General features: G+C 46.9%; 2 protein-coding genes across 3 annotated transcripts; one reads left to right on the forward strand and one right to left on the reverse strand.

Annotated features, from left to right (window-relative positions):
* Positions 1-3,136: 3,136 nt before the first annotated feature.
* Positions 3,137-8,512, reverse strand: SMIM11 (small integral membrane protein 11). Its single transcript, XM_044284457.1, has 3 exons — positions 8,371-8,512; positions 5,166-5,367; positions 3,137-3,282 (listed from the first exon to the last, which is right to left on the reverse strand). Exons 1-2 carry the CDS (start codon positions 8,389-8,391, stop codon positions 5,167-5,169), a joined length of 222 nt encoding a protein of 73 aa, XP_044140392.1. The 5' UTR covers positions 8,392-8,512; the 3' UTR covers positions 3,137-3,282; position 5,166.
* On the forward strand, positions 8,013-21,058 carry LOC122930819. Of its 2 annotated transcripts, XM_044284455.1 has the most exons (5): positions 8,013-8,225; positions 8,824-9,009; positions 12,157-12,496; positions 17,885-18,674; positions 20,222-21,058. In XM_044284455.1, the coding sequence occupies exons 3-5, from the start codon at positions 12,180-12,182 to the stop codon at positions 20,333-20,335; spliced, it is 1,221 nt and encodes a 406-aa protein (XP_044140390.1). In that variant the 5' UTR covers positions 8,013-8,225; positions 8,824-9,009; positions 12,157-12,179; the 3' UTR covers positions 20,336-21,058. The 2 variants fall into 2 exon arrangements, with proteins under 2 accessions (XP_044140390.1, XP_044140391.1); XM_044284456.1 differs by lacking the exon at positions 8,824-9,009.
* Positions 21,059-21,692: the final 634 nt, after the last annotated feature.

A 21,692-nucleotide genomic window follows, 5' to 3' on the forward strand; every position in this document is an offset into this window, starting at 1 on the left:
TGCCAACAGCAGAGCGCGATTAGACGGTGCGATCTGTCGCCGGTAAACGATCATTTTTGTGTCCGCACAAACAATTTAATTACCCGAAAAACAAACGTTTCGCTTGTTCATCCGGTAATTGGCTGTACATTTACACTGCCAGATAATCGCTAACGAGCGTTCCTATGACCGATTGTTAGCGATTATCTTTTGGATTCTCGGCCCGTGTAAAGGGCCCTTAAGTCAGCTATTAGCCTCTGATCCACTGCACTGTTCCCCAATATATTTTACTTTTAACCCCTTAGTGACCAGCTTGTTTTGGGCCTTAGGGATCTTTCACACGAGCGGATCCCGTGCGTGGAATCCACTGCGTGAAACAGAGCCAAGCCCCGCTCCGGACAGCATAGACCCTTCGCAGTAACATGATTGATAATGCTCTTTGCCTCTCTGTGATCTTTTTACTACAAAATCACAGTGAGATAAAGTTGTCACCGTGATTTTGTAGTAAAAAGATCACAGAGAGGCACGGAGCGTTATCAGTCATGTTACTGCTCCGTGTCTCTGCTGTCCGGAGCGGGGCTTGGCTCTCTTTCACGCAGCGGATTCTACGCACGGCACCTGCTCGTGTGAACGAGCCCTTACTGACCAAGAGTTTTTCTTCCTTTTTTCACCATCGCCTTCCAAGAGCTATAACTGTTTTATTTTTCAGACTATGTAGCTGGATGAGGGCTTGTTTTTTATGGGACAAGTTGTAGTTTTTAATGGTGTCATTTTGGGGTACACAACTTTTAACTGATTAAGGCCTCATGCACACGACAGTTTTTTTTCACGGTCCGCAAAAACAGGGTCCGTGATCCGTGACCGTTTTTTCGTCCGTGGGTCTTCCTTGATTTTTGGAGGATCCACGGACATGAAAAAAAAGTCGTTTTGGCGTCCGCCTGGCCGTGCGGAGCCAAACGGATCCGTCCTGAATTACAATGCAAGTCAATGGGGACGGATCCGTTTGAAGTTGACACAATATGGTGCAATTGCAAACGGATCCGTCCCCATTGACTTTCAATGTAAAGTCAGGAGTCCCTTTACTTTCACACTTGTGTTCATAATGCAGACGGTGGCTCAGTTCAGAGCAGATCCGTCTGCATTATATTGTTAAAACATTTCTAAGTGTGAAAGTAGCCTCAGACGGATCCGTCCAGACTTTACATTGAAAGTCAATGGGGGACGGATCCGTTTGAAAATTGAGCCACAGTGTGTCATCTTCAAACAGATCCGTCCCCATTGACTTACATTATAAGTCTGGACGGATCCGCTTGCCTCCGCACGGCCAGGCGGACACCCGAACATAACTTGAAGCGTCCCCATCACCATGGGAACGCCTCTACGTTAGAATATACTGTCGGATATGAGCTACATCGTGAAACTCATTTCCGACAGTATATTCTAACACAGAGGCGTTCCCATGGTGATGGGGACGCTTCAGGTTAGAATACACTGCAAACTTGGTACAAGACTGCCCCCTGCTGCCTGGCACCACCCGATCTCTTACAGGGGGATATGATAGCACAATTAACCTCTTCAGGTGCGGCACCTAAAGGGGTTAATTGTACTATCATATTCTCCTGTAAGAGATCAGGGCTGTCAGGCAGCAGGGGGCAGACCCCCCCCTCCCCAGTTTGAATATCGTTGGTGGCACAGTGTGCGCCCACCATCGCCCCCCCCTTCCTCCCTCTATAGTTAAAAATCGTTGGTGGCACAGTGTGTGCCCACCATCGCCCCCCCCTTCCTCCCTCTATAGTTAAAAATCGTTGGTGGCACAGTGTGCGCCCACCATCGGCCCCCCCCTCTCTCTATAGTAGTGACAACCATTGGTGGCAGTGTGCGGCCTCCCATTCCCCCCCCCCCCCATCATTGGTGGCAGCGGAGTTCCGATCGGAGTCCCAGTTTAATCGCTGGGGCTCCGATCGGTAACCATGGCAACCAGGAAGCTACTGCATCCCTGGTTGCCATGGTTACTTAGCAATAGTACAATTGTAGAAGATTCATACCTACCTGCTTGCTGCTGTGATGTCTGTGACCGGCCGGGAGCTCCACCTACTGGTAAGTGAAAGGTCTGTGCGGTGCATTGCTAAAGAACTGTCACTTACCAGTAGGAGGAGCTCCCGGCCGGTCACAGACATCGCAGCAGCAAGCAGGTAAGTATGAATCTTCTACAATTGTACTATTGCTAAGTAACCATGGCAACCAGGGATGCATGCGCAGAGCTCTGTCACCGCTTACATGCGGCGGGCTCCATTGCCTGCGGCATGTAAGAGTTTAAACAGCCCGTATCGGCACTCCTGCCGGTCTGGGCTGTTAGACCCGCTGCTGCACTCTCATGTAAGAGCCAAGCCCCTGCTCTCTGCTGCACCTGTGCAGCGCTTGGATCGGGCCGCAGTAAGTGACCGGCGTAAAAAGGCGCATTTGTGGTCACTAAGGGGTTAAGATCAAAAGTTTTTTTTTTTTCTGGAAGCAGAACTTCTTAAGCCAGGGATGCCCAAACTGCGGCCCTCAAGCTTCTGCAAAACTACAACTCCCAATATGCCCTGATAGCTGTAGGCTAGCCATGCATGCTGGGAGTTGTAGTTGTTCAAAAGCTGGAGGGCTGCAGGTGGAGAATCCCTGTCTTAAGCCATCATTGATGGTCCACAACGCATTTTATCTTTTTTGCATTGAAATGAATGGTTCCGCACCCGTTCTGCAAAATTGCGGAACAGATGCGGACCCATTCATACGGTCGTGTGAATGAGCCCCAACCCACATAACGCATTTAAAGGAAGCTGACCATGCTGCTCGAGTTGCAGGAATCATGTTATAGAGCAGGAGGAGCTGAGCAGATTTATATATCATTTTGTGGGAAAAAGATTTAATAAAACTTGTATTTCATTCCTTTAACTTCCCGCTCATTCAAGTGAATGGGTCTGCGTCCACGGGGTCCGCAGCACGGGCAAGGCCGGCACTCTGATTCAGTGTTCGCCTTTAAGCTTCAGCATCTAATGGATTTATTTTTTGTTGGATCCAAACATAAAGCATGCTGGGAGTTGTAGTTTTTCCTTTTTTTTGTGGCCGTTCAAATCCTTATTCATAGGTGATAATCATCAGGTCATTGACATCAGACAAATGGTTTACAAAAAGTTTTACAAACATTTATTATTTTTCATTATGTACAAAATGGGATTGAAAAATATGACATTTAAAGTAATAATTTAAGAGTCCGCGGCTTCCTTATTCCTTCTGCCTTCCATCCATCCCGGATCTTAACGTAACCTGCAAGAGCGAAGAAAGACATTATCACCGCCCAGTGCAGGACCCTGCATCAGAGGACCGCGACTTCCGAAGCTACAACTCCCAGCATGCTGCATTCAGTTTTATGGTCCTGAAAACAGCCAAGTCAGTGTGCATGGTGGGAGTTGTAGTTTCACAACAGCTGAAGTGCTGAAGGTTGTTTACCTCTGTCTACAAGGCGACAATTTTTTGCAGGAGAATTTTGTTCATTGCAGATTTAAAGCACTTCTGTCAGCAGTTCTGTACCCATGACACTGGCTGACCTGTTACATGTGCGCTTGGCAGCTGAAGGTGTCTGTGTTGGTCCCATGTTCATATGTGCCCGCATTGCTGAGAAATATGAAGTTATAATATATGCAAATGAGCCTGTTGCAGAGAGAGCTGAGCTTCTAGGTGTAATGGCAACACCCCCGTTGCTCCTAGAGGCTCATTTGCATATAATAAAACCATGGGACCAACACAGATGGCTTCAGCAGCCAAGCGCACATGTAACAGGTCAGCCAGTGTCATAGGTACAAAACTGCTGACAGATGCCCTTTAAAATCAGTGGGGAAGTTTTGTGCATTTTATGTGGATTTAGCACCAGTGGCAGATTTAGCCGTGTGAACATACCCTTCAAATCCACACCATGGGTCAATTACGGGTCTAGATTTTTTTTCCTCAGCATGCAGATGAGATTTTTTTCTGATACTGTAATGTTCTGCGGAACAGAACCCGGAGTGTACCTGCCGCATGTGAACATACGCTAATTAGAACTGTGCTGTCTTTATCTTAAAGAAGGCAGAAAGGATCCCACCCCGAATAATCCGCCATTGATGGCATATTGTACAATATCTTTAAAGGGGTTTTCCAGGACTTTTATATTGATGACCTATCCATAATAAGTCACTATCAGTTTGGCGAGGGTCCGACACCCCGCACTGTCGCCAATCAGCACCGGAACCAGCAACAGCTGCAGCGTTCTCTCCATTCACTTGTATGGGGAGAGATCCACACACTGGAGTTTTCTGCCACAAAACCTGTATGCATAACATTTACTGCGGATTTCGCCCCTCTACATTAAAATGGATGAAATTGGATCAAAATTTACACAACAAATCATCTGCAAGTCAGGGCATCTGTCAGCAGCATCAACCCTATTAAACCAACCATAACACCTGGCAGAGCCGCTCAGCTGATAAAAAAATATAATAATGATAATATAATAGATACCTTTTTTCCTTCATCTATTGCAGTTAGGAAAAATAAGTGCTATTCAAATATGTAAATTAGGGATTAAGTGCACAGAGGGTGGGTCCAAGCCACTCGGTGCACCTTTGCTCCGCTTCCTGGGACACTCCCCCCTCTACCTGGACACCTGTCACTGTCAATCAAATGAAGCGGGGAGTGTCCAGAACAGAGGAGTTAGGCCTCTTGCACACGTTTACGTTCCGTTTTTTTCAGTCCATATACGGAATGAATGATTTCAATGGGTCCGCAAAAAAAAAAAAAAAAAAACCCGAATGTACTCCGTATACCTTCCGTTTCCGTATTTCCGTTCAAAGATAGAACATGTCCTATTATTGTCTGCATTACGGACAAGGATAGTACTGTTCTATCAGGGGCCAGCTGTTCCGTAAAAAACGGAATGCACACGGACGTCATCCGTATTTTTTGCGGATCCGTTTTTTGCAGACCGCAAAATACTGAATAAGCCATATGGTCATGTGCAAGAGGCCTTAAGGTGCACTAAGTGGCTAGGACCCACCCTTGGTGCACTTAAGCCCTAATTTGCATATTTGGATAACACTTACTTTTCCTAATACAGCAACAGATCCGGGGGTGGGCAGGGGTATACTATTTTCATTAGCAGGGTCATCACTTGCCTCAGTTGTCTTTCTTCTGGGCTTCTTCCTCCTCGGCTTCCTCCTCCTCCTCGGCTTGCTTCCTCCGTTTCTCTTCTTGCTCGCTCTTCATTTTGGCTTCCACTCTTTTTCTTTGGTAAATCTTAACACCAGCAAAGGCCAGACACAGCAGCAAGGTCTTCGCCGCTAAAATGTACATCAGCAGCGGAAAATTATCCAGCACCTGAAACCAGAAAATAATGCAAACCATGAGAACTGGGGATAGCTGCACTTTGAGAGCACGGCCCCGAATAGTTGATGCCAGGCTGGCAGCGAAAAGGTAGGTATCGGTCGTAGATGCAGAGGTGGCCGATAGACGCTCAGCCTTGGTTCATACTAATCCTTTTGCGGTTGGGTAGTACCTGTGCAGAGTCCTCCTCTCCAGAGGAAGAGCATTGTCATCAAGCAAGGGGCGCCAGGGTCTTGGAAAGATGCGACAGGGCGCCATGCTCAATCACCGCGCCATTCAAGCATCGGCTATTCCCCTGTTCTAAGATAAATGTGTAGAGATAGGCCTCATGCACACGACAGTTGTGTGTTTTGCGGATCCGCAAAACACGGATGGCGTCCGTGTGCGTTCCGCCATTTGCGGAACGGCACGGACAGCCATTGATATAACTGCCTATTCTTGTCCACAAAACGAACAAGAATAGGACAGGTTATATTTTTTTGTGGACCACGAAGCAACGGATCTTTTGCGGCCCCATTGAAGTGAATGGGTCCGCATCCAAGCTGCAAAAACTGCAGCTTGGATGCGGACCAAAAAAACTGTTGTGTGCATGAGGCCATAATCTGTCAGCTGTCTGGGAGAAGGTGGTGGAGCCCGTGTGCTGGGTTGCAGGCCCACACATCCGCGTGAAGAAGGGGAACGGAGCGCACTTTTTGATGAAAAATAATCTGTACTTTATTGCCCTAAACAAAGGCAGATGCGACGCATTTCAACTAAACGGCCTTTTTCACTTTTTCTGCCTTTATTTATCTCAATAAAATGATTGTTTTGCATCAAAAATTGAGTGCCGTTCCACTTCTACTAAGGTCTCATGCACACGACCGTATGTATTTTGCGGTCCGCAAAAAATACGGATGACATCCGTGTGCATTTCATATTTTGCGGAACCGAACAGCTGGCCCTTCATAGAACAGTACTATCCTTGTCCGTAATGCGGACAATAGGACATGTTCTATTTTTTTCCAGAATGGAAATATGGACATACGGAAACGGAATGCACACGGAGTACCTTCCGTTTTTTTTTTTGAGGACTCACTGATATTAATGGTTCCGTATACGGTCTGCAAAAAAAAACAAACACCGGAACGGACACGGAAAGAAAATACATTCGTGTGCATGAGCCCTAAGATTTTATAGGAGATAAGTTATTTTGGCCGGAATCCTTCCGTAAAAGGGGTTTTCCAAGACTTTTTTTAACGAGTAGGCCATCAGTATCTCCAACACTCGGGACCTCCGTTGATCAGCTGTGTGAGGGTGCACCCGTGCTCGCAGTAGCATCACGGCCTTCTCTCAGCTCTCCCTAGGCCAGGGTTTCTCAACTCCGGTCCTCAGGACCCACCTACCAGTCATGTTTTCAGGATTTCCTTAGTATTGAGCAGGTGATATAATTAGTGTCAATGCATCAGGACTTACCACAGGTATTCATTCTGTGGGATATTCTCAAATCCAGACTGGTAGGTGGGTCCCGAGGACCGGAGTTGAGAAACCCTGCCCTAGGCCGACGTGTTAATTGGTCACATGACCTAGTTGCAGCTCAGCCCCATAGACGGTGCGATACCAAGCACATTCACTATTCAATGTATGGAGCCCCGAAAGTGGAGGAGGTCGCACTGCGCATGCACAGCCGCCCTCCATTCATTTTCTATGGGGCTTCCGAATATAGTCGAGCGTCTGGCCCATAGAAGTGAACGGGAGAGGCGGCCAGTCATGCGCGGTGCGCTCCTATTCACTTCTATAGGGAGAGCGCTTGGTGGTGGCCGGACCGGAGTCCTGGAGCCACCACTTTCCCGCACCATATCCTAGCGATATGCCCCCATTGTCTGAGATGAGACAACCCATTCATGCACAACCCCTTTAAGAAGTAAAAGTGGGGCTGTGATTGGTTGCTATAGGCAACACAGACTTTTATTTTCTTTAAAGGGTACGGCAACACAGTTCATAGCCATGCATCGCACTGTAGCGACGATCCCATAGAATTGAAGGGGGGGGGGGGGGGGGTCACAGCGTGACTCCGGTGTTTGCGTCGACCACGACATGTGAATTGCAACAAAAAAAAAATACAGCTGCGTTTTTTTTTTTTTTTTTGGCGAGCCAATGTCGTAGCAAACATGCAGATCGCACTGCAACGCCTTTCATTTCTGTGGGATCACTGCTACACTGAGATGCACGGCTGTGACCCGTGCCGCCCACGTAGCCATTAATAAATTTGACACACGTGGATAGCACAACATGGCCGCAATTTGCGGAATGGCACGAACAGCCATAGATATAACTGCCTATTCTTGTCTGCCAAACGGACAAGAATAGGACGGGTTATTTTTTTTTTTTTTGCGGACTACAGAACGGAGCAACGGACACGGACAGCACACGGAGTGCTGTCCGCATCTTTTGCGGCCCCGTTGAAGTGAATGTGTCCGCATACAAGCCGCAAATATCGCGGCTCGGATGCGGACCAAAAACTTGATTTTTTTTTTTTACCCCATTACATTGCAGTGCTGTGTAATACAGATCTGAACGCTAGAGGTCGCCCTGTACTTCTTCACAACTTGTCTCCAGCTCAGGCGTCACCAGTCAGAGGCGATGACTATTCAGTTGACTTCATAAAAATGGCCGACATGCACCGTTCCGCGCAGACATTTCTCAGATTGCTTCAATGATGGTGTTTTACTTTGCACTCCTGATGGAGGCTGCAGGAGAGTCACTTAGTGAGGACAGACTGTAGCAGGAGGATAGACCGGCTGGATAGTGCACTGCAGACACGACTAGCACGGTGAGCAGCTGCTGAAGAAGATCGAGGAGGGCCTCACATGCTGGTAAGAGGCTGAAGTCTGGGCTATGCAATAGCAGATATAGCAGAGCTGGATTTGAGAATGCAACCATTGCATCAATTTCTGTGTAAGACAGTAGTGCGGAATACATCCTCAGCTCTGCTATGTCTACACCAGAGTGTGCACTTACCTTCCAATTGAGTTCAGGCATCCTGCTAGGTCAGTGTGTGGAGTTGTAGTTGTACTGGTGTCACAGCTGCCTGGAGGTTGGTTTATACTGGGACCATCCTCAGCACTGGGAGGAGCTGGTCCCATTTTGAAAGGTTGAGGCTGTGTCCTGGATTGACAGGCACAGCAGACCCTGCCGATCTGTAGGAGGCCGCTATATGGGGGCGACACGACAGCTGAACGACAGACAGATATATCCGTACAGGTGCAAGGGACTTGACATGGTGCCACTGCGGAGCCCTGGGCACGATACCTCGCCACTTTACGGATATGTTGTACATTGAATACTTTCTTAAGGGCATGTTCACACGGTAGATTTCTCATCCGGTTTTCGTCCTCCACGCTGCTGCTTATATGGTGTCGGAATTTTCTGGCACGGATTTGATATTCACGTTGCGACATGTCACTTCTACAGGTGGATTTAGGAGGCAGTAAAGCTCTATTGGATGGACGTGACCCCCTGTGCGCATCCTCGCCACGACGAACTGCAATCCTGCTGCAGGATATCCACAGCGTATTCGCCACGTGTCGCCGTACCCGAAGACGGTTGTGTAAATCTGTCCCCACCGTAGGGTGTTGGGCAGGTAGTCAGTACACTACGGTATGTCAGCTTTCACTAGTTGTCAGAACTTCATCGGTGATGCTGTCAGCTCTTGTTATAACTCTGCCAAACTTTTATACGGTGGCGATTTTTACATGTAGTCGTTTATGGCTAGTTCACCCCTTAAAGGGGTTGTCCAGGATTTCGATACTCATGGCTTGTCCCCAGGATAGACCATAAAAATCTGATTGGCCGGGGTCTGACGCCCCGCATCCCGCCGATCAGCTGGTTAGGAATTGAGAGCCCAGACTGCACAGCGCCATCTGTTCTGTAGTGGACAGTGCTGGTAACTACAGCACTGCTCCCATTGGAGTGAATGTGGCAGTGTCTGTACCAGTCCCAAACTCTACAGGGAGCCCACTTTCAGCGCCAGCACACAGAACCGGCAGATCAGTGGTAGTCCCGGGTGTTAGACTCCCGCCGATCTGATATCGATGGCCTATTCTGATAATATGCCATCAAAATCCTGCCATTTTTTTTCTCCGCTCTGTAAAAAATGCCCCTATCCTTGTCTGAAAAACGGACAAGAATAGGACCTGTTTTATTATTTTTGCAGGCCGTCAGAATGGACGTACGGATGCGGACAGCACACTTGACTGCTGAGGCCCATGATTAGCCACAGCCGTCACAGGACCCAGCTGCTTCCTGGTCCTGCAGGGACTGGAAACGGAGCAGTGGTGGCACCACATACAGGTGGAGTCTGCTTTTTATGTTCTGGGCCACAGGTCCTGATAATGGGGGTTGCAGCTCTAAGGCCGGACAACCCCTTTAACAGCAGCATCTAGGGGCCGTGGTCACAGTGTTGTAACTGTATTACTCGGTGGCTTAATGCAAATACAAGACAATCCTTGACATATGGTTTCTTCACAGGTGGCTTAAGGGGTTAAAGAGGACCCACCACCTGTCATGACAGGCCTTTCACTCTGTGTGATATCTGAACTGCAGCGGCATAGCACACCGATCCATTGTAAAAATCAACACCAAGGAGGAGATGTTGGAATGAAACGTTCTATGTAATGAGGATACATGGAAGTGATTACAGTATTAGAGCGAAAGGAGAACTGGGAAAACTGTACAATAGAAAGGAGGCTCTAGGACCCTGTTAGGCCGCCTCTAGCCTGGATACAAGATGAGATACAGCCTCTAGCCTGGATACAAGATGAGATATGGCCTCTAGCCTGGATACAAGATGAGATACGGCCTCTAGCCTGGATACAAGATGAGATACGGCCTCTAGCCTGGATACACGATGCGATACGGCCTCTAGCCTGGATACAAGATGAGATACGGCCTCTAGCCTGGATACAAGATGAGATACGGCCTCTAGCCTGGATACACGATGCGATACGGCCTCTAGCCTGGATACACGATGCGATACGGCCTCTAGCCTGGATACACGATGAGATACGGTTGGACATGGAGGCATACAGTGTACATATGGTGTCCTGCAGCACATTTGCCCACAGATGTTACTACTCGGCCTGTAGGTCCTGCACACTCATTGGTTTCTGAAGCTGACGTCCCAGCTGGTCCCATAAATGCTGGATTGGTGATAAATCTGGTGACCGGGCAGCCAATGAGGTGTTTTAATCCTGGGGAACCCTTGCTGTGTGTGGACAAGCATTTTCCTGCTGAAGCCCTGCCATGGACCACATGTGGGGGCAGGATATCCTGCACATATCTCTGACCTGTTAGTGGCCCTTGTATCACTACACGATGGCTCCCAAATCATTATACCAGCAGTTGGGGCAGTGTGTCGCTCCACAGCAAAGACAGGACTGCAGCGTTCACCATGAAGCCTTCATACTGGAACCCGACCATCATGGAATCCCAAACAGAACCTGGATTCATCACTAAAGACTATACGGTTCCAGTCTGTAGGAGTCCAGATGTCCCATTCATGACACCACTGCAAACGGCGGCTGGCTGTTAATGGCAGGACATGTAATGACTACTGTGACACCAGAGTTCCTTCGGCTAATACCCTGGTAATGGTCGGTGCCGAGACAGGGGTATAATGAAGGGGCTACCGGTGTCTGGATGGTGGACAATGAAGCTATCCTCTCTACTGGTGGTCTTTCTGGGCTGTCTGGAGCCTGTTCAGTGTGTACATGTCCTCACGTAACCACTCCTCCCAACATCTCCTAACACCTAGGTCAGAACGGCCTAGATGGTGGGCAGTTCATCGAAACGACCATCCTGCTTCTCTCAGTCCAGTGATCCTCCCCTCTCAGTCTGTCAACTGGCCAAAATGTCTTCAAGTGCGTCATAGAGGCAGGTCTAGCAGTCCGAGATCGCTCATCAAGAGGCACACTACCCAAAAGTAGCCTCTGATAGACTTTTTATAGGGCAGTGGGGGGGGGGGGGAGCACTTTAACGCCCTCTTGTGGCAAGACCTCAGACCACACTGTAGTCATTTACATATCTGCCTGAGACATAACGGCATGCAGAGTTTTCCAGGAATCCGAAATTTCTATTATTTATTTTTTTTGTCAGTGAGAACAAATGGTGCAGTTCACACATCTGGTCTGCGCTGAGAAACCCACAGCATGCACCATTCTCGTCTGTTGTGCATCCGAGACTTTTCAAGTGAATGGGTGAGGGGGGAAAAAAACTGATACAACCAGACGCCATGCGGACGTCCACCTATGTCCGTGTCTATAGACAGTAATTGCATGTCTGTCTGAATCCGGCCTCTGTATATAATTTCCCATGAAATAACAATTCTGGAGTGTTTTTTTGTTGTTTTTTTTGTGACTGTCGCAGTCGCATTGCGACACCATTGAAATACATTATAGGAAATGTCGCACGATGTGCCGCAGATGTCTAATTCACCCTGTCTCAATTCAAGTTTTCAAGATCTCTGCTTGTTGTCTGTGGACTATTTTTTTTTTTCTTGTTTCCAGCCTCTGATCATGTTATAAGACAGAGCTGTGCTGTAATGAACCCTGCATCCGTGTCCTTTAACATTCGGGTTCCAAATTGTGATTGTTCCTATTCACTGACAGCCTGCAGAGATCTTGAAAATGGTGAAGAATTGTATATTTCTGACATCGTGCCATGTGTATTGCTTCCGGGCTGTTTTCGCATGTAAACCTTTGCCTATACGATACACGTCTGTCATTTTTCTATATCTTTTACTTCCAGCCCCTCCTCCTCCGGTCGCGCCCATGATGACCACCGAGCACGAGATCCAGTTCTGGCTGCTGTTACTCGGCTACGTCGTTTCCAGGCGGAAGAAGCGGAAAAGAGAGACGGTCCGGAATTACTGGGTGCACCCCCTCACCAGCCAGCGCTTCTCCAAGGGGCAGTTTCACCTCCGCTATGGAGATTTGCGCAAATGCCCCAAAAAGTTTTTCGATTATTTTAGGATGTCAATGGGAACGTTCGATGAACTGCTGGAGAACCTGAGACCGTCCCTCATCCGGAGCGACACCAAGATGCGGCTGGCGATATCCCCGGAGGAGCGGCTCTGCGTGACCATTAAGTATGTTGTATTCTATAACATAGAATCGATTAAAGGGGACCTCTCACCTCTACTGACGTTTCCGTTTTGGTAACTACTTGCATTCCCCATGTAGTAACAGAGCATCTTTTCTTATGACTCTATGTTGTGTTGTTCCTCTATTATTCCTACTAGAGGTGTTACCATTTTGGGGGGGGGGGGGGGGCTGCACAGTCTGACACTGGCCGCACTGATTGAATAGTATCAGACTGTGCTGGGACACGCACTAAACTGATAACACCTAGATGGCAATTTGTTCATATATTTCTAGTAGGAGTAACCGAGGAGCAGAACAACATAAGAGTTATGTCGGAATTGTTAATACGCGAGGAATAAGATTAATAAGGGTATATTTGCATCTGCAGCATGGGTGATCCAGCACAAATGCCGGATATCGGCAGGACAGAAAGCGCCGCATGAAATGGGGATCCGTCGGTGAACTATGGAATTCGCCAATGCTGGATCCGACAAAATCCGGAACAGCCTGCCGGATCCTCTGCCGCGTATGTGAACGTACCCTTAAAAGGGTTTTCTGAGATTTTAATACTGATGACGTATCCTCAGAATAGGTCATCAGTATCTGATCGGTGGGGGTCTGACACCTGGGACCTTGGACGATCAGCATTTTTGTGAAGGCACCAGTGCTCCATTAGCGCCCCGTGGCGTTCTCGCTGCTCACCAAGCACAGCGCCGTCTATTGTATAGTGGCTGTGCTTGGTATTGCAGCTCAGCTCCATTCACTATGGGGCTGAGCTGCTCCTAGGCCATGTGACGTCACTGGGCCTAGGGAAAGCTGAGAGGAGGCCGCGGCGCTGCTGCGAGCACCAGTGCCTTCTTGAACAGCTGAAAGGCGGGGATCCCGGGTGTCGTACTCCCACCGATCAAATAGCGATGACCTATCCAGAGTATAGGTCGTCAGTATTTAAGACTCTGAAAATCCCCTTAAACAGTCATGTCAGGAATCGTAACGGGTTATTTTGAAAGGATTAGAAAAAAACATGGTTGCTTTCTTCCAAAAACAGCACCACTCCCGTCCTCAGGTTGTGTCTGGTATTGCAGCTCAGCTCCATTGAAGTGAATATGGCTGAGCCGTAATACCCTACACACCCCATAGACAGGTGAGGTTTTTGGAAGAAATGTTTTTTTCTATTAGCTTGGGTTCGCTCGCATCTAACATCTTATCACTTGGGGTACCAGCAGTGCCCCCCCCCCTCAAGACCATTTCATTTTCAGAAGACCAAAAATGATTTTTTAATGCAAAACGCCCAACCAAATCTCTGAAACTTTAGAGGGAGCAAACTTCTTTTGTTCTACCCTAAGCTTTGTCCTGGGTTTCTCTGACACCGTATTCTTGAGGCGGGTTTACACGGGCCGATGGAGCGGCCGATTGTCGGGAAGGAAGCATTGCTTCCTATCAGTTGGCTGCTCGTCCAGTGAAGAAGACCGCCGTATTTACATGCAGTAAGAACGAGGGATTACTATTGCGATCCCTCGTTCTCATACAGGATCCATGGTGTGTGGGCAGCTGTTCGCTGTTTAGACCACATGATCTTCTGCCCAGAAGCCATGATCGGTGGTGCCTGCATGAAAGTCAGGATCACCAGATAAATGAGCGCTCATCGGCGGCACATTTAGATGGCCAGATTATTGGGAACGCGCGTTCACAGGAATTGTCATTCCCAGTGATCTGGATGATTATTGGTTCATCTAAATCCAGCTTGGGTCTCTGTTCACACCACGTTTGGTGCACAAGTTCAGCGTACAGTGAAACCAGAAGTTTACATACACTATATATAAAAAGACACATATGCATGTTTTTCTCAATATCTGACATGAAATCAGAATAAACCTTTCCCGTTTTTGGACAATTAGGATTACCATAATTATTATTATTTGCCAAATGCCAGAATATTGAGAGAGAGAGAATGTTGTAAGGCATTTTTTTATTACTTTCTGCAAAGTCAAAAGCTTACATACACTAAGATTACTATGCCGTTAAACAATTCTTGACTGCCAATATGTCGTCATGTGTTAGGTAACATCTGAGTTAATTAGAGACACACCTGTGGATGTATTTAAATGCACACCTGAAACACACTGCTTCTTTGTGTAGCATCATGGGAAAGTCTAAAGAAATCAGCCAAGATATCGGGAAGAGAATTGTGGACTTGCACAAGTCTGGCTGAACCTTGGGTGCAACTTTAAGATACCTGAAAGAGGCACCTTCATCTGTACAAACAATTTTATACGCAAGTACAAATAGGATGGGAATGTCCAGCCATCATACCGCTCAGGAAGGAGACGGGTTCTGTGTCCCAGAGATGAACGCGCTTTGGTCCGACATGTGCATATCAACCCAAGAACAAAAGCAAAAGACCTTGTGAAGATGATGGCGGAAGCTGGTAAGATTGTGTCACTATCCACAGTGAAACAGAAGGTGTCGGCAGATAAGAACCATTTGGCCCATCTAGTCTGCCCAATATACTGAATACTATGGATAGCCCCTGGCCCTATCTTATATGAAGGATGGCCTTATGCCTATCCCATGCATGCTTAAACTCCTTCACTGTATTTGCAGCTACCACTTCTGCAGGAAGGCTATTCCATGCATCCACTACTCTCTCAGTAAAGTAATACTTCCTGATATTACTTTTAAACCTTTGCCCCTGTAATTTAAAACTATGTCCTCTTGTAGCAGTTTTTCTTCTTTTAAATATTCTCTCCTCTTTTACCTTGTTGATTCCCTTTATGTATTTAAAAGTTTCTATCATATCCCCTCTGTCTCGTCTTTCTTCCACGCTATACATGTTAAAGGACTTCTGTCACCCCACTAAACCTTTTTTTTTTGCTTACTTATAATCCCTACACTGCGATTTTTGGCTACATAATCTAATTAATCATTTTGGTCCTGTAGATTTTGTTTAAAACATGCTTTTAAAATATGCAAATTACCTTGCTACCAGCAAGTAGGGCGGCTACTTGCTGGTAGCAGCCGCATCCTCCGATCCTAAAGACGCCCCCTCCGCATTGTGATTGACAGGGCCAGGGAACGGAATCATTCTCTGGTGCCCCTGCCTGTTTGCATTCAAAATCTGGCGCCTGCGCCGCGGCCGTACCTGTCTTCAATCGGCGCAGGCGCACTGAGAGGCGGCCGCTCGCTCGGCGGCTCCATCCTCAATGTGCCTGCCCTGATGACGTCACATCTACACCCGGCGCAGGCGCATTGAGGATGGAGCGGCTGAGCGAGCGGCGCAGGCGCCAAATTTTGAATGTAAACAGGCAGGGCCAGCAGAGGACGATCCCGTTCCCTGGCCCTGTCAATCACAATGCGGAGGGGGCGTCTTTAGGATCGGAGGATGCGGCTGCTACCAGCAAGTAGCCGCCCTACTTGCTGGTAGCAAGGTAATTTGCATGTTTTAAACAAAATCTACAGGACCAAAATGATTAATTAGATTATGTAGGCATAAATCGCGGTGTAGGGATTATAAGTAAGCAAAAAAAAAAAAGGTTTAGTGGGGTGACAGAAGCCCTTTAAAGGTCCTTTAATCTTTCCTGGTAATTTTTTTTTTTTTTTTTTTTTTTTTTTTTTTTTAAATCCTGCAATCCATGTAGTGCTGTATCAACATGGGCTGAAAGGCCCCTCTGCAAGGAAGAAGCCCTTACTCCAAAAGAAACATAAAAAAGCCAGATTAATGTTTGCAAATGCACACAGGAACAAAGACCTACATTTTGGGAGACGAAACTAAAATTGAACTTTGTGGCCATAATGACCATCGTCACGTTTGGAGTCAAAAGGGAGAAGCTTGGAAGCCTATAAACACCATCCCAACTGTGAAACACGGCGGTGGCAGCATTATGTCATGGGGTTGTTTTGCTGCAGGAGGGACTGGGGCACTTGACAAAATAGATGGCATCATGAGAAAAGAAGATTATGTGGAAATACTGAAGCAACATCTCAAGACTTCAGCCAGGAAGTTAAAGCTTGGACGGAAATGGGTCTTCCAAATGGACAATGACCTGAAACATACTGCCAAACTGGTTACAGAGTGGCTGAAGGATAACAAAGTCAATGTTTTGGAGCGACCATCACAAAGCCCTGATCTCAATCCTATTGAAAAGTTATGGGCAAAGCTGAAAAGGCAGGTGCAAGCAAGGCGACCAACAAACATGGCTCCGTTACACCAGTATTGTCAGGAGGAATGGGCCCAAATTCCTACCAACTATTGTGAGAAGCTTGTGGAGGGATATCCAGAATTTTTGACCCAAGTTATACAGTTTAAGGGCAATGGCACCAAATATTAATGAAATGTATGTAAACTTTTGACATAAATACAAAAAAATGCCTTACAACATTCTCTCTCTCTCATTATTCTGGCATTTGGCAATTATTAATAATTATGGTAATCCTAATTGACCAAAAAGGTTTATTCTGATTTCATGTCAGATATTGAGAAAAACATGCATGTGTCTTTTTATATAGTGTATGTAAACTTCTGGTTTCAACTGTATATACTGGGAAAGTCCTATTATAGCCATAGGCCACCATTAACTCCCAGGCCCTGGCATGACGTGAGCAGAGCCTAAAAGTAATTCCAGTAAGAGAAATCTCTGAATGGGAAGTAGGTGAGAAGTTTCATTTAAAGGGCATCTGTCAGCAGTTCTGTACCTATGACACTGGCTGACCTGTTACATGTGCACTTGGCAGCTGAAGGCATATTCATATGTGCCCGCATTGCTAAGAAAAATTATGATTTAATATATGCAAATGAGCCTCTGCTGACAGATGCTCCTTAATACTTTGAGATGGGGCAAAAATGGCTCTTCTGGTTCCGATCATAATTGGTTTCATCTTTAGAGATAGTGTTAGTCTTAGATCAGTATGTGGAACAGGAAGTATTAAGTTCACTTCCTTCAGGGGGCATAGAGAAGGTAAGCGCTGAGAGTACAGCGGCTGGAACTGGAGGTTGGTATGGGCCTCACGCTGTGTGTCCTATGGATGTACATTGTGAGCGAAACCCTGGTGCCACCATGCTTTGACTTGTGAGGCCCCAGAAGAAGAAACATTTTTTTAGAAGCCTCAGTCTAGAGTATGACAATCTCTTCCTTCTTGGTGGCCCACATGTGGTGTTTAATGACATACTTTTGACTTTATTTCCCCATTGAAATGGTGGTCAACCAGGGATTACTAGGCAACCTGAAGATCCAAAGCCTGTAGGATAGATGGATGGCGATTCAAGGAAGAGCAGTAAGTATAGGCTCTGTAATGGTTCACCTCCATTATCTCAGGTGAACAAAATAGAAAGGTAAGAACCTGTACACTGTCTTCTACTAGAAGTCTTGGTTGATGAGGTTGTCTCCTTGACTTTGCAGGTACCTGGCCACAGGCCATAGCTTTACATCTCTTCACTTCCGATTCCTCATTGGAAAAGCCACGATCCGGTTGATTGTCCGGGAGACCTGCAGAGCAATCTGTGATGCCCTGCTCAATGTTCTCATGCCGGAGCTGACTGCCGAAACCTGGCAGAAAATAGCTGACGACTTCCAGGCCACCACCAGCTTCCCGAATTGCGTCGGGGCCTTAGATGCCAAAGACATTAGGATGAAGATGCCGCCCAACAGCGGAGTCAAGCACTGGGACACAAGCCGACACTCCATTGTCCTGCTGGCTTTAGTGGACAGCAGTTACAAGTTCATTGCCATAGATGTTGGAGCCTATGGGACTACTGGGTGCTGTAGCATTTTTAAGAAGTCCAATCTAGGGCGTAAGCTGAAAGAAGACAGATTACATTTGCCTACGTATAAGCCATTGCTGGGCACAAGCGGGCCACCCATGCCATACGTTTTTGTTGCAGACGAAGCGTTTGGGCTCACCAAGAACATTTTGAGACCCTACCCCAATAGGAACATCACTCCAGTCCAGAAGGTGTTTAATTACAGGCTGATCCGGGCAAGGCGAGCCATAGACAGTGCGTTCGGCCTACTGGCCAACAAGTGGCGAGTCTTCTATGCCCCAATACAGCTGGAAGCTAACTTTGTGCAGGACATTATCAGGGCCGCCTGCGTTCTGCATAACCTGGTGCTTTTAAGGGATGGCTTTGTCTTCGAGGACATCCTCAGTAACCCGCTACATGACGTGGCATGGAGCACGGTTCGAGGGCCTGTGAGTGGCATGTTGGTCAGGAACTCTTTTGCGAGTTATTTTGTATCACCACAGGGAGAAATACCCTGGCAAAATGAGAAGATATAGGTAATCAGTATCTGATTGGTGCTGGACCCCCACTGATCTGCTGTTTGAGAAAGCCTCGGCCTTCTCGCAGCTTACCCTAGGCCAATGATGTCACATGGCCTAGGCGCAAATTATTCCCATTCAAGTGAATGGGGCTGAGCTGCAATACCAAGCACAGCCACTATATAATGATACGGCGCTATGTTTGGTAAGCTACGAGGAGGAGGTGGCACTCACCAGAGCACTGCAGTCGCCTCAGACCCCCGCTGATCAAATACAGATAACCTATATTGAGGATAGGTCATCAGTTGAAAAAACCCTTTAATGCTGATAGTTATAAGGGGTTGTCACATAAAAAAAACAATTATTACCTACAGTATCTCACAAAAGTCAGTACACCCCTCACATTTTGGTAATTATTTTATTATATTTTTTCATGGGACAACCCTGAAGATCTGACACTTTTATACAATGTAAAGTAGTCAGTGTACAGCTTGTATAACGGTGTAAATTTGGTGTGACCTCAAAATAACTCAACACACAGCCATTAATGTCTAAACTGCTGGCAACAAAGGTGAGTACACCCCTAAGTGAAAATGACCAAATTGTTCCCAAAGTGTCAATATTTTGTGTGGCCACCATTATTTTCCAGCACTGCCTTAACTCTCTTGGGCATGGAGATCAGTAGACCTTCACAGATTCCACTGGAATCCTCTTCCACTCCTCCATGATGACGGAGCTGGTGGCTGTTAGAGACCTTGGGCTCCTCCACCTTCCGTCTGAGGATGCCCCACAGATGCTCAATAGGGTTTAGGTCTGGAGACATGCTTGGCCAGTCCAGCTCCTTTACCCTCCTATCCTTTAGTAAGACAGTGGTAGTCATAGAGGTGTTTGGGGTCGTTATTGCCCTGTGGCCCAGTTTCTGAAGGGAGGGGATCATGTTCTGCTTCAGTATGTCACAGGACATGTTGGCATTCATGGTTTCTTCAATGAATTGTAGCTTCCCACAGCCAGCAGCCCTAAACCATGACACTCCCACTACCCTGCTTGACTGTAGGCAGGACACGCTTGTCTTTGTACTCCTCACCTGGTTGCCGCCACACACACTTGACACCATCTGAACCAAATACGCTTATCTTGGTCTCATCAGACCACAGGACACGGTTCCAGTAGTCCACATCCGTAGTCTGCTTGTCTTCAGCAAACTGTGTTTGGTCTGAGCACTGACAGGCGGACCCCCACCCCTGTAATCTCTGCAGCAATGCCGGCAGCACTCATACAACCTCTGGAGATGACGCTGAGCACGTACACTTACCTTCTTTGGTCGACCATGGCGAGGCCTCTTCTGAGAGGAACCTGTCTTGTTAAACTGCTGTATGGTCTTGGCCACCGCTTTGCAGCTCAGTTTCAGGGTGTTGGCGATCTTCTTATAGCCTAGACCATCTTTATGTAGACCAATAATTTTTTTTATTTTTTTTCAGATCCTCAGAGAGTCCTTTGCCATGAAGGAGCCATGTTGGACTTCCAGTGACCAGTATATGAGAGTGAGAGCGATAACACCAAATGTAACACACCTGCTCCCCATTCACACCTGAGATCTTGTAACATTAACGAGTCACATGACACCGGGGAGGGAAATTCGCTAATTGGACATAATTTGGCCATTTTCACTTAGGGGTGCACTCACTTTTGTTGTCAGCGGTTTAGACATTAATGGCTGTGTGTGGAGTTATTTGGAGGGCACGCCCAATTTACATTGTTATACAAGCCGCACACTGACTGCTTTACATGGTCAGGATATGTAAATGCAGATGAACAGGACAGTTGCCCTTGGAGAAGAAAAGCCTAGTTGTAAGGCGAACTTGACAAGACACACGTCCGCTATGTAGCAGAGCGGCCATTGAGCTGAATGGCGTCGCAGCGCAATACACAAGTTGCCTAGCAACTACAGCCTTTCATACAAGGTTGTCGGGAAACATGTCCATAGCAACCAGCCTCAGATTACTCATACCTTTAGCTCACGGTCAGTTTACATAAGTAGTCTGAGACTGGTTGCTATGGATGTGTTGCCTGACAACCTTAAAGGGCAGTCAACGGGCTAAGAGGATTGGCAGGACGCTTGACAACTAATATATGACTGCCGTCAGCCATCAGAGGGTTCTCACCCAGCTTTCCTTGACTTCCGATTCATTAATTTTCAGAGTTATGTATCAGCATGGCAGATGTGCAGGAAAAATGAAATGACTTCCCATATGTGAATTGCTGTGGCAGCCATATTGGTTGTAACCCAGCTACAGATTAAAGTAAAAATGTGTACAGATTGTGTTTTCCATCTTTATTTTTATTTTAGAGGAGACCCATTAATGTGTAGAAAAGTCCCCAAAACTTCATTATAGTCTCACTTTATCAAAAAGAAAGTATAACTGGCTTAGTTTCCCCTAGCAACCAATCAGATTCTACCTTTCATTTTTCAGAGCTCCCTTGGAAAATGAAAGGATGAATCTGATTGGTTGCTATGGGCAACTAATCCAGTTTTCCTTTATACCAGTTTTGATAAATCTTTAGGGGTCATTGACTATCAGAAATCCGCCTATACTAGGCATATTTCTGGCACAGATTACAGCGCCAAGGTTACTTGCGCTGCAATCTACCACTTTTTTTCCCTGCTCTCGACAGGTCTAAAAAAAGTGGGCGTTTAAAAATAAAAAAGTTATGGCTCTGGGAAGGCAGGGATTGAAAACGGAAAATAGCCATGTCAGAAAGGGGTTAACTACGGTACCTACTTGAGGCAGTGTCATAATGCTGCAGAAAGTGGTTAACCTTTATGTACACGTATTAGAAAACCGTAGTGACTGACCGCAAGGTTTATCCGCAGTTCTGTGACGACACATTGTGATGGCAACACGAGTCGTCCAACCTCAGCTCGGCTACATCTGTATGTGATCGATCACC

Source organism: Bufo gargarizans, chromosome 3, assembly GCF_014858855.1.
Source record: "Bufo gargarizans isolate SCDJY-AF-19 chromosome 3, ASM1485885v1, whole genome shotgun sequence".
NCBI classification, from domain to species: Eukaryota; Metazoa; Chordata; class Amphibia; order Anura; family Bufonidae; genus Bufo; species Bufo gargarizans.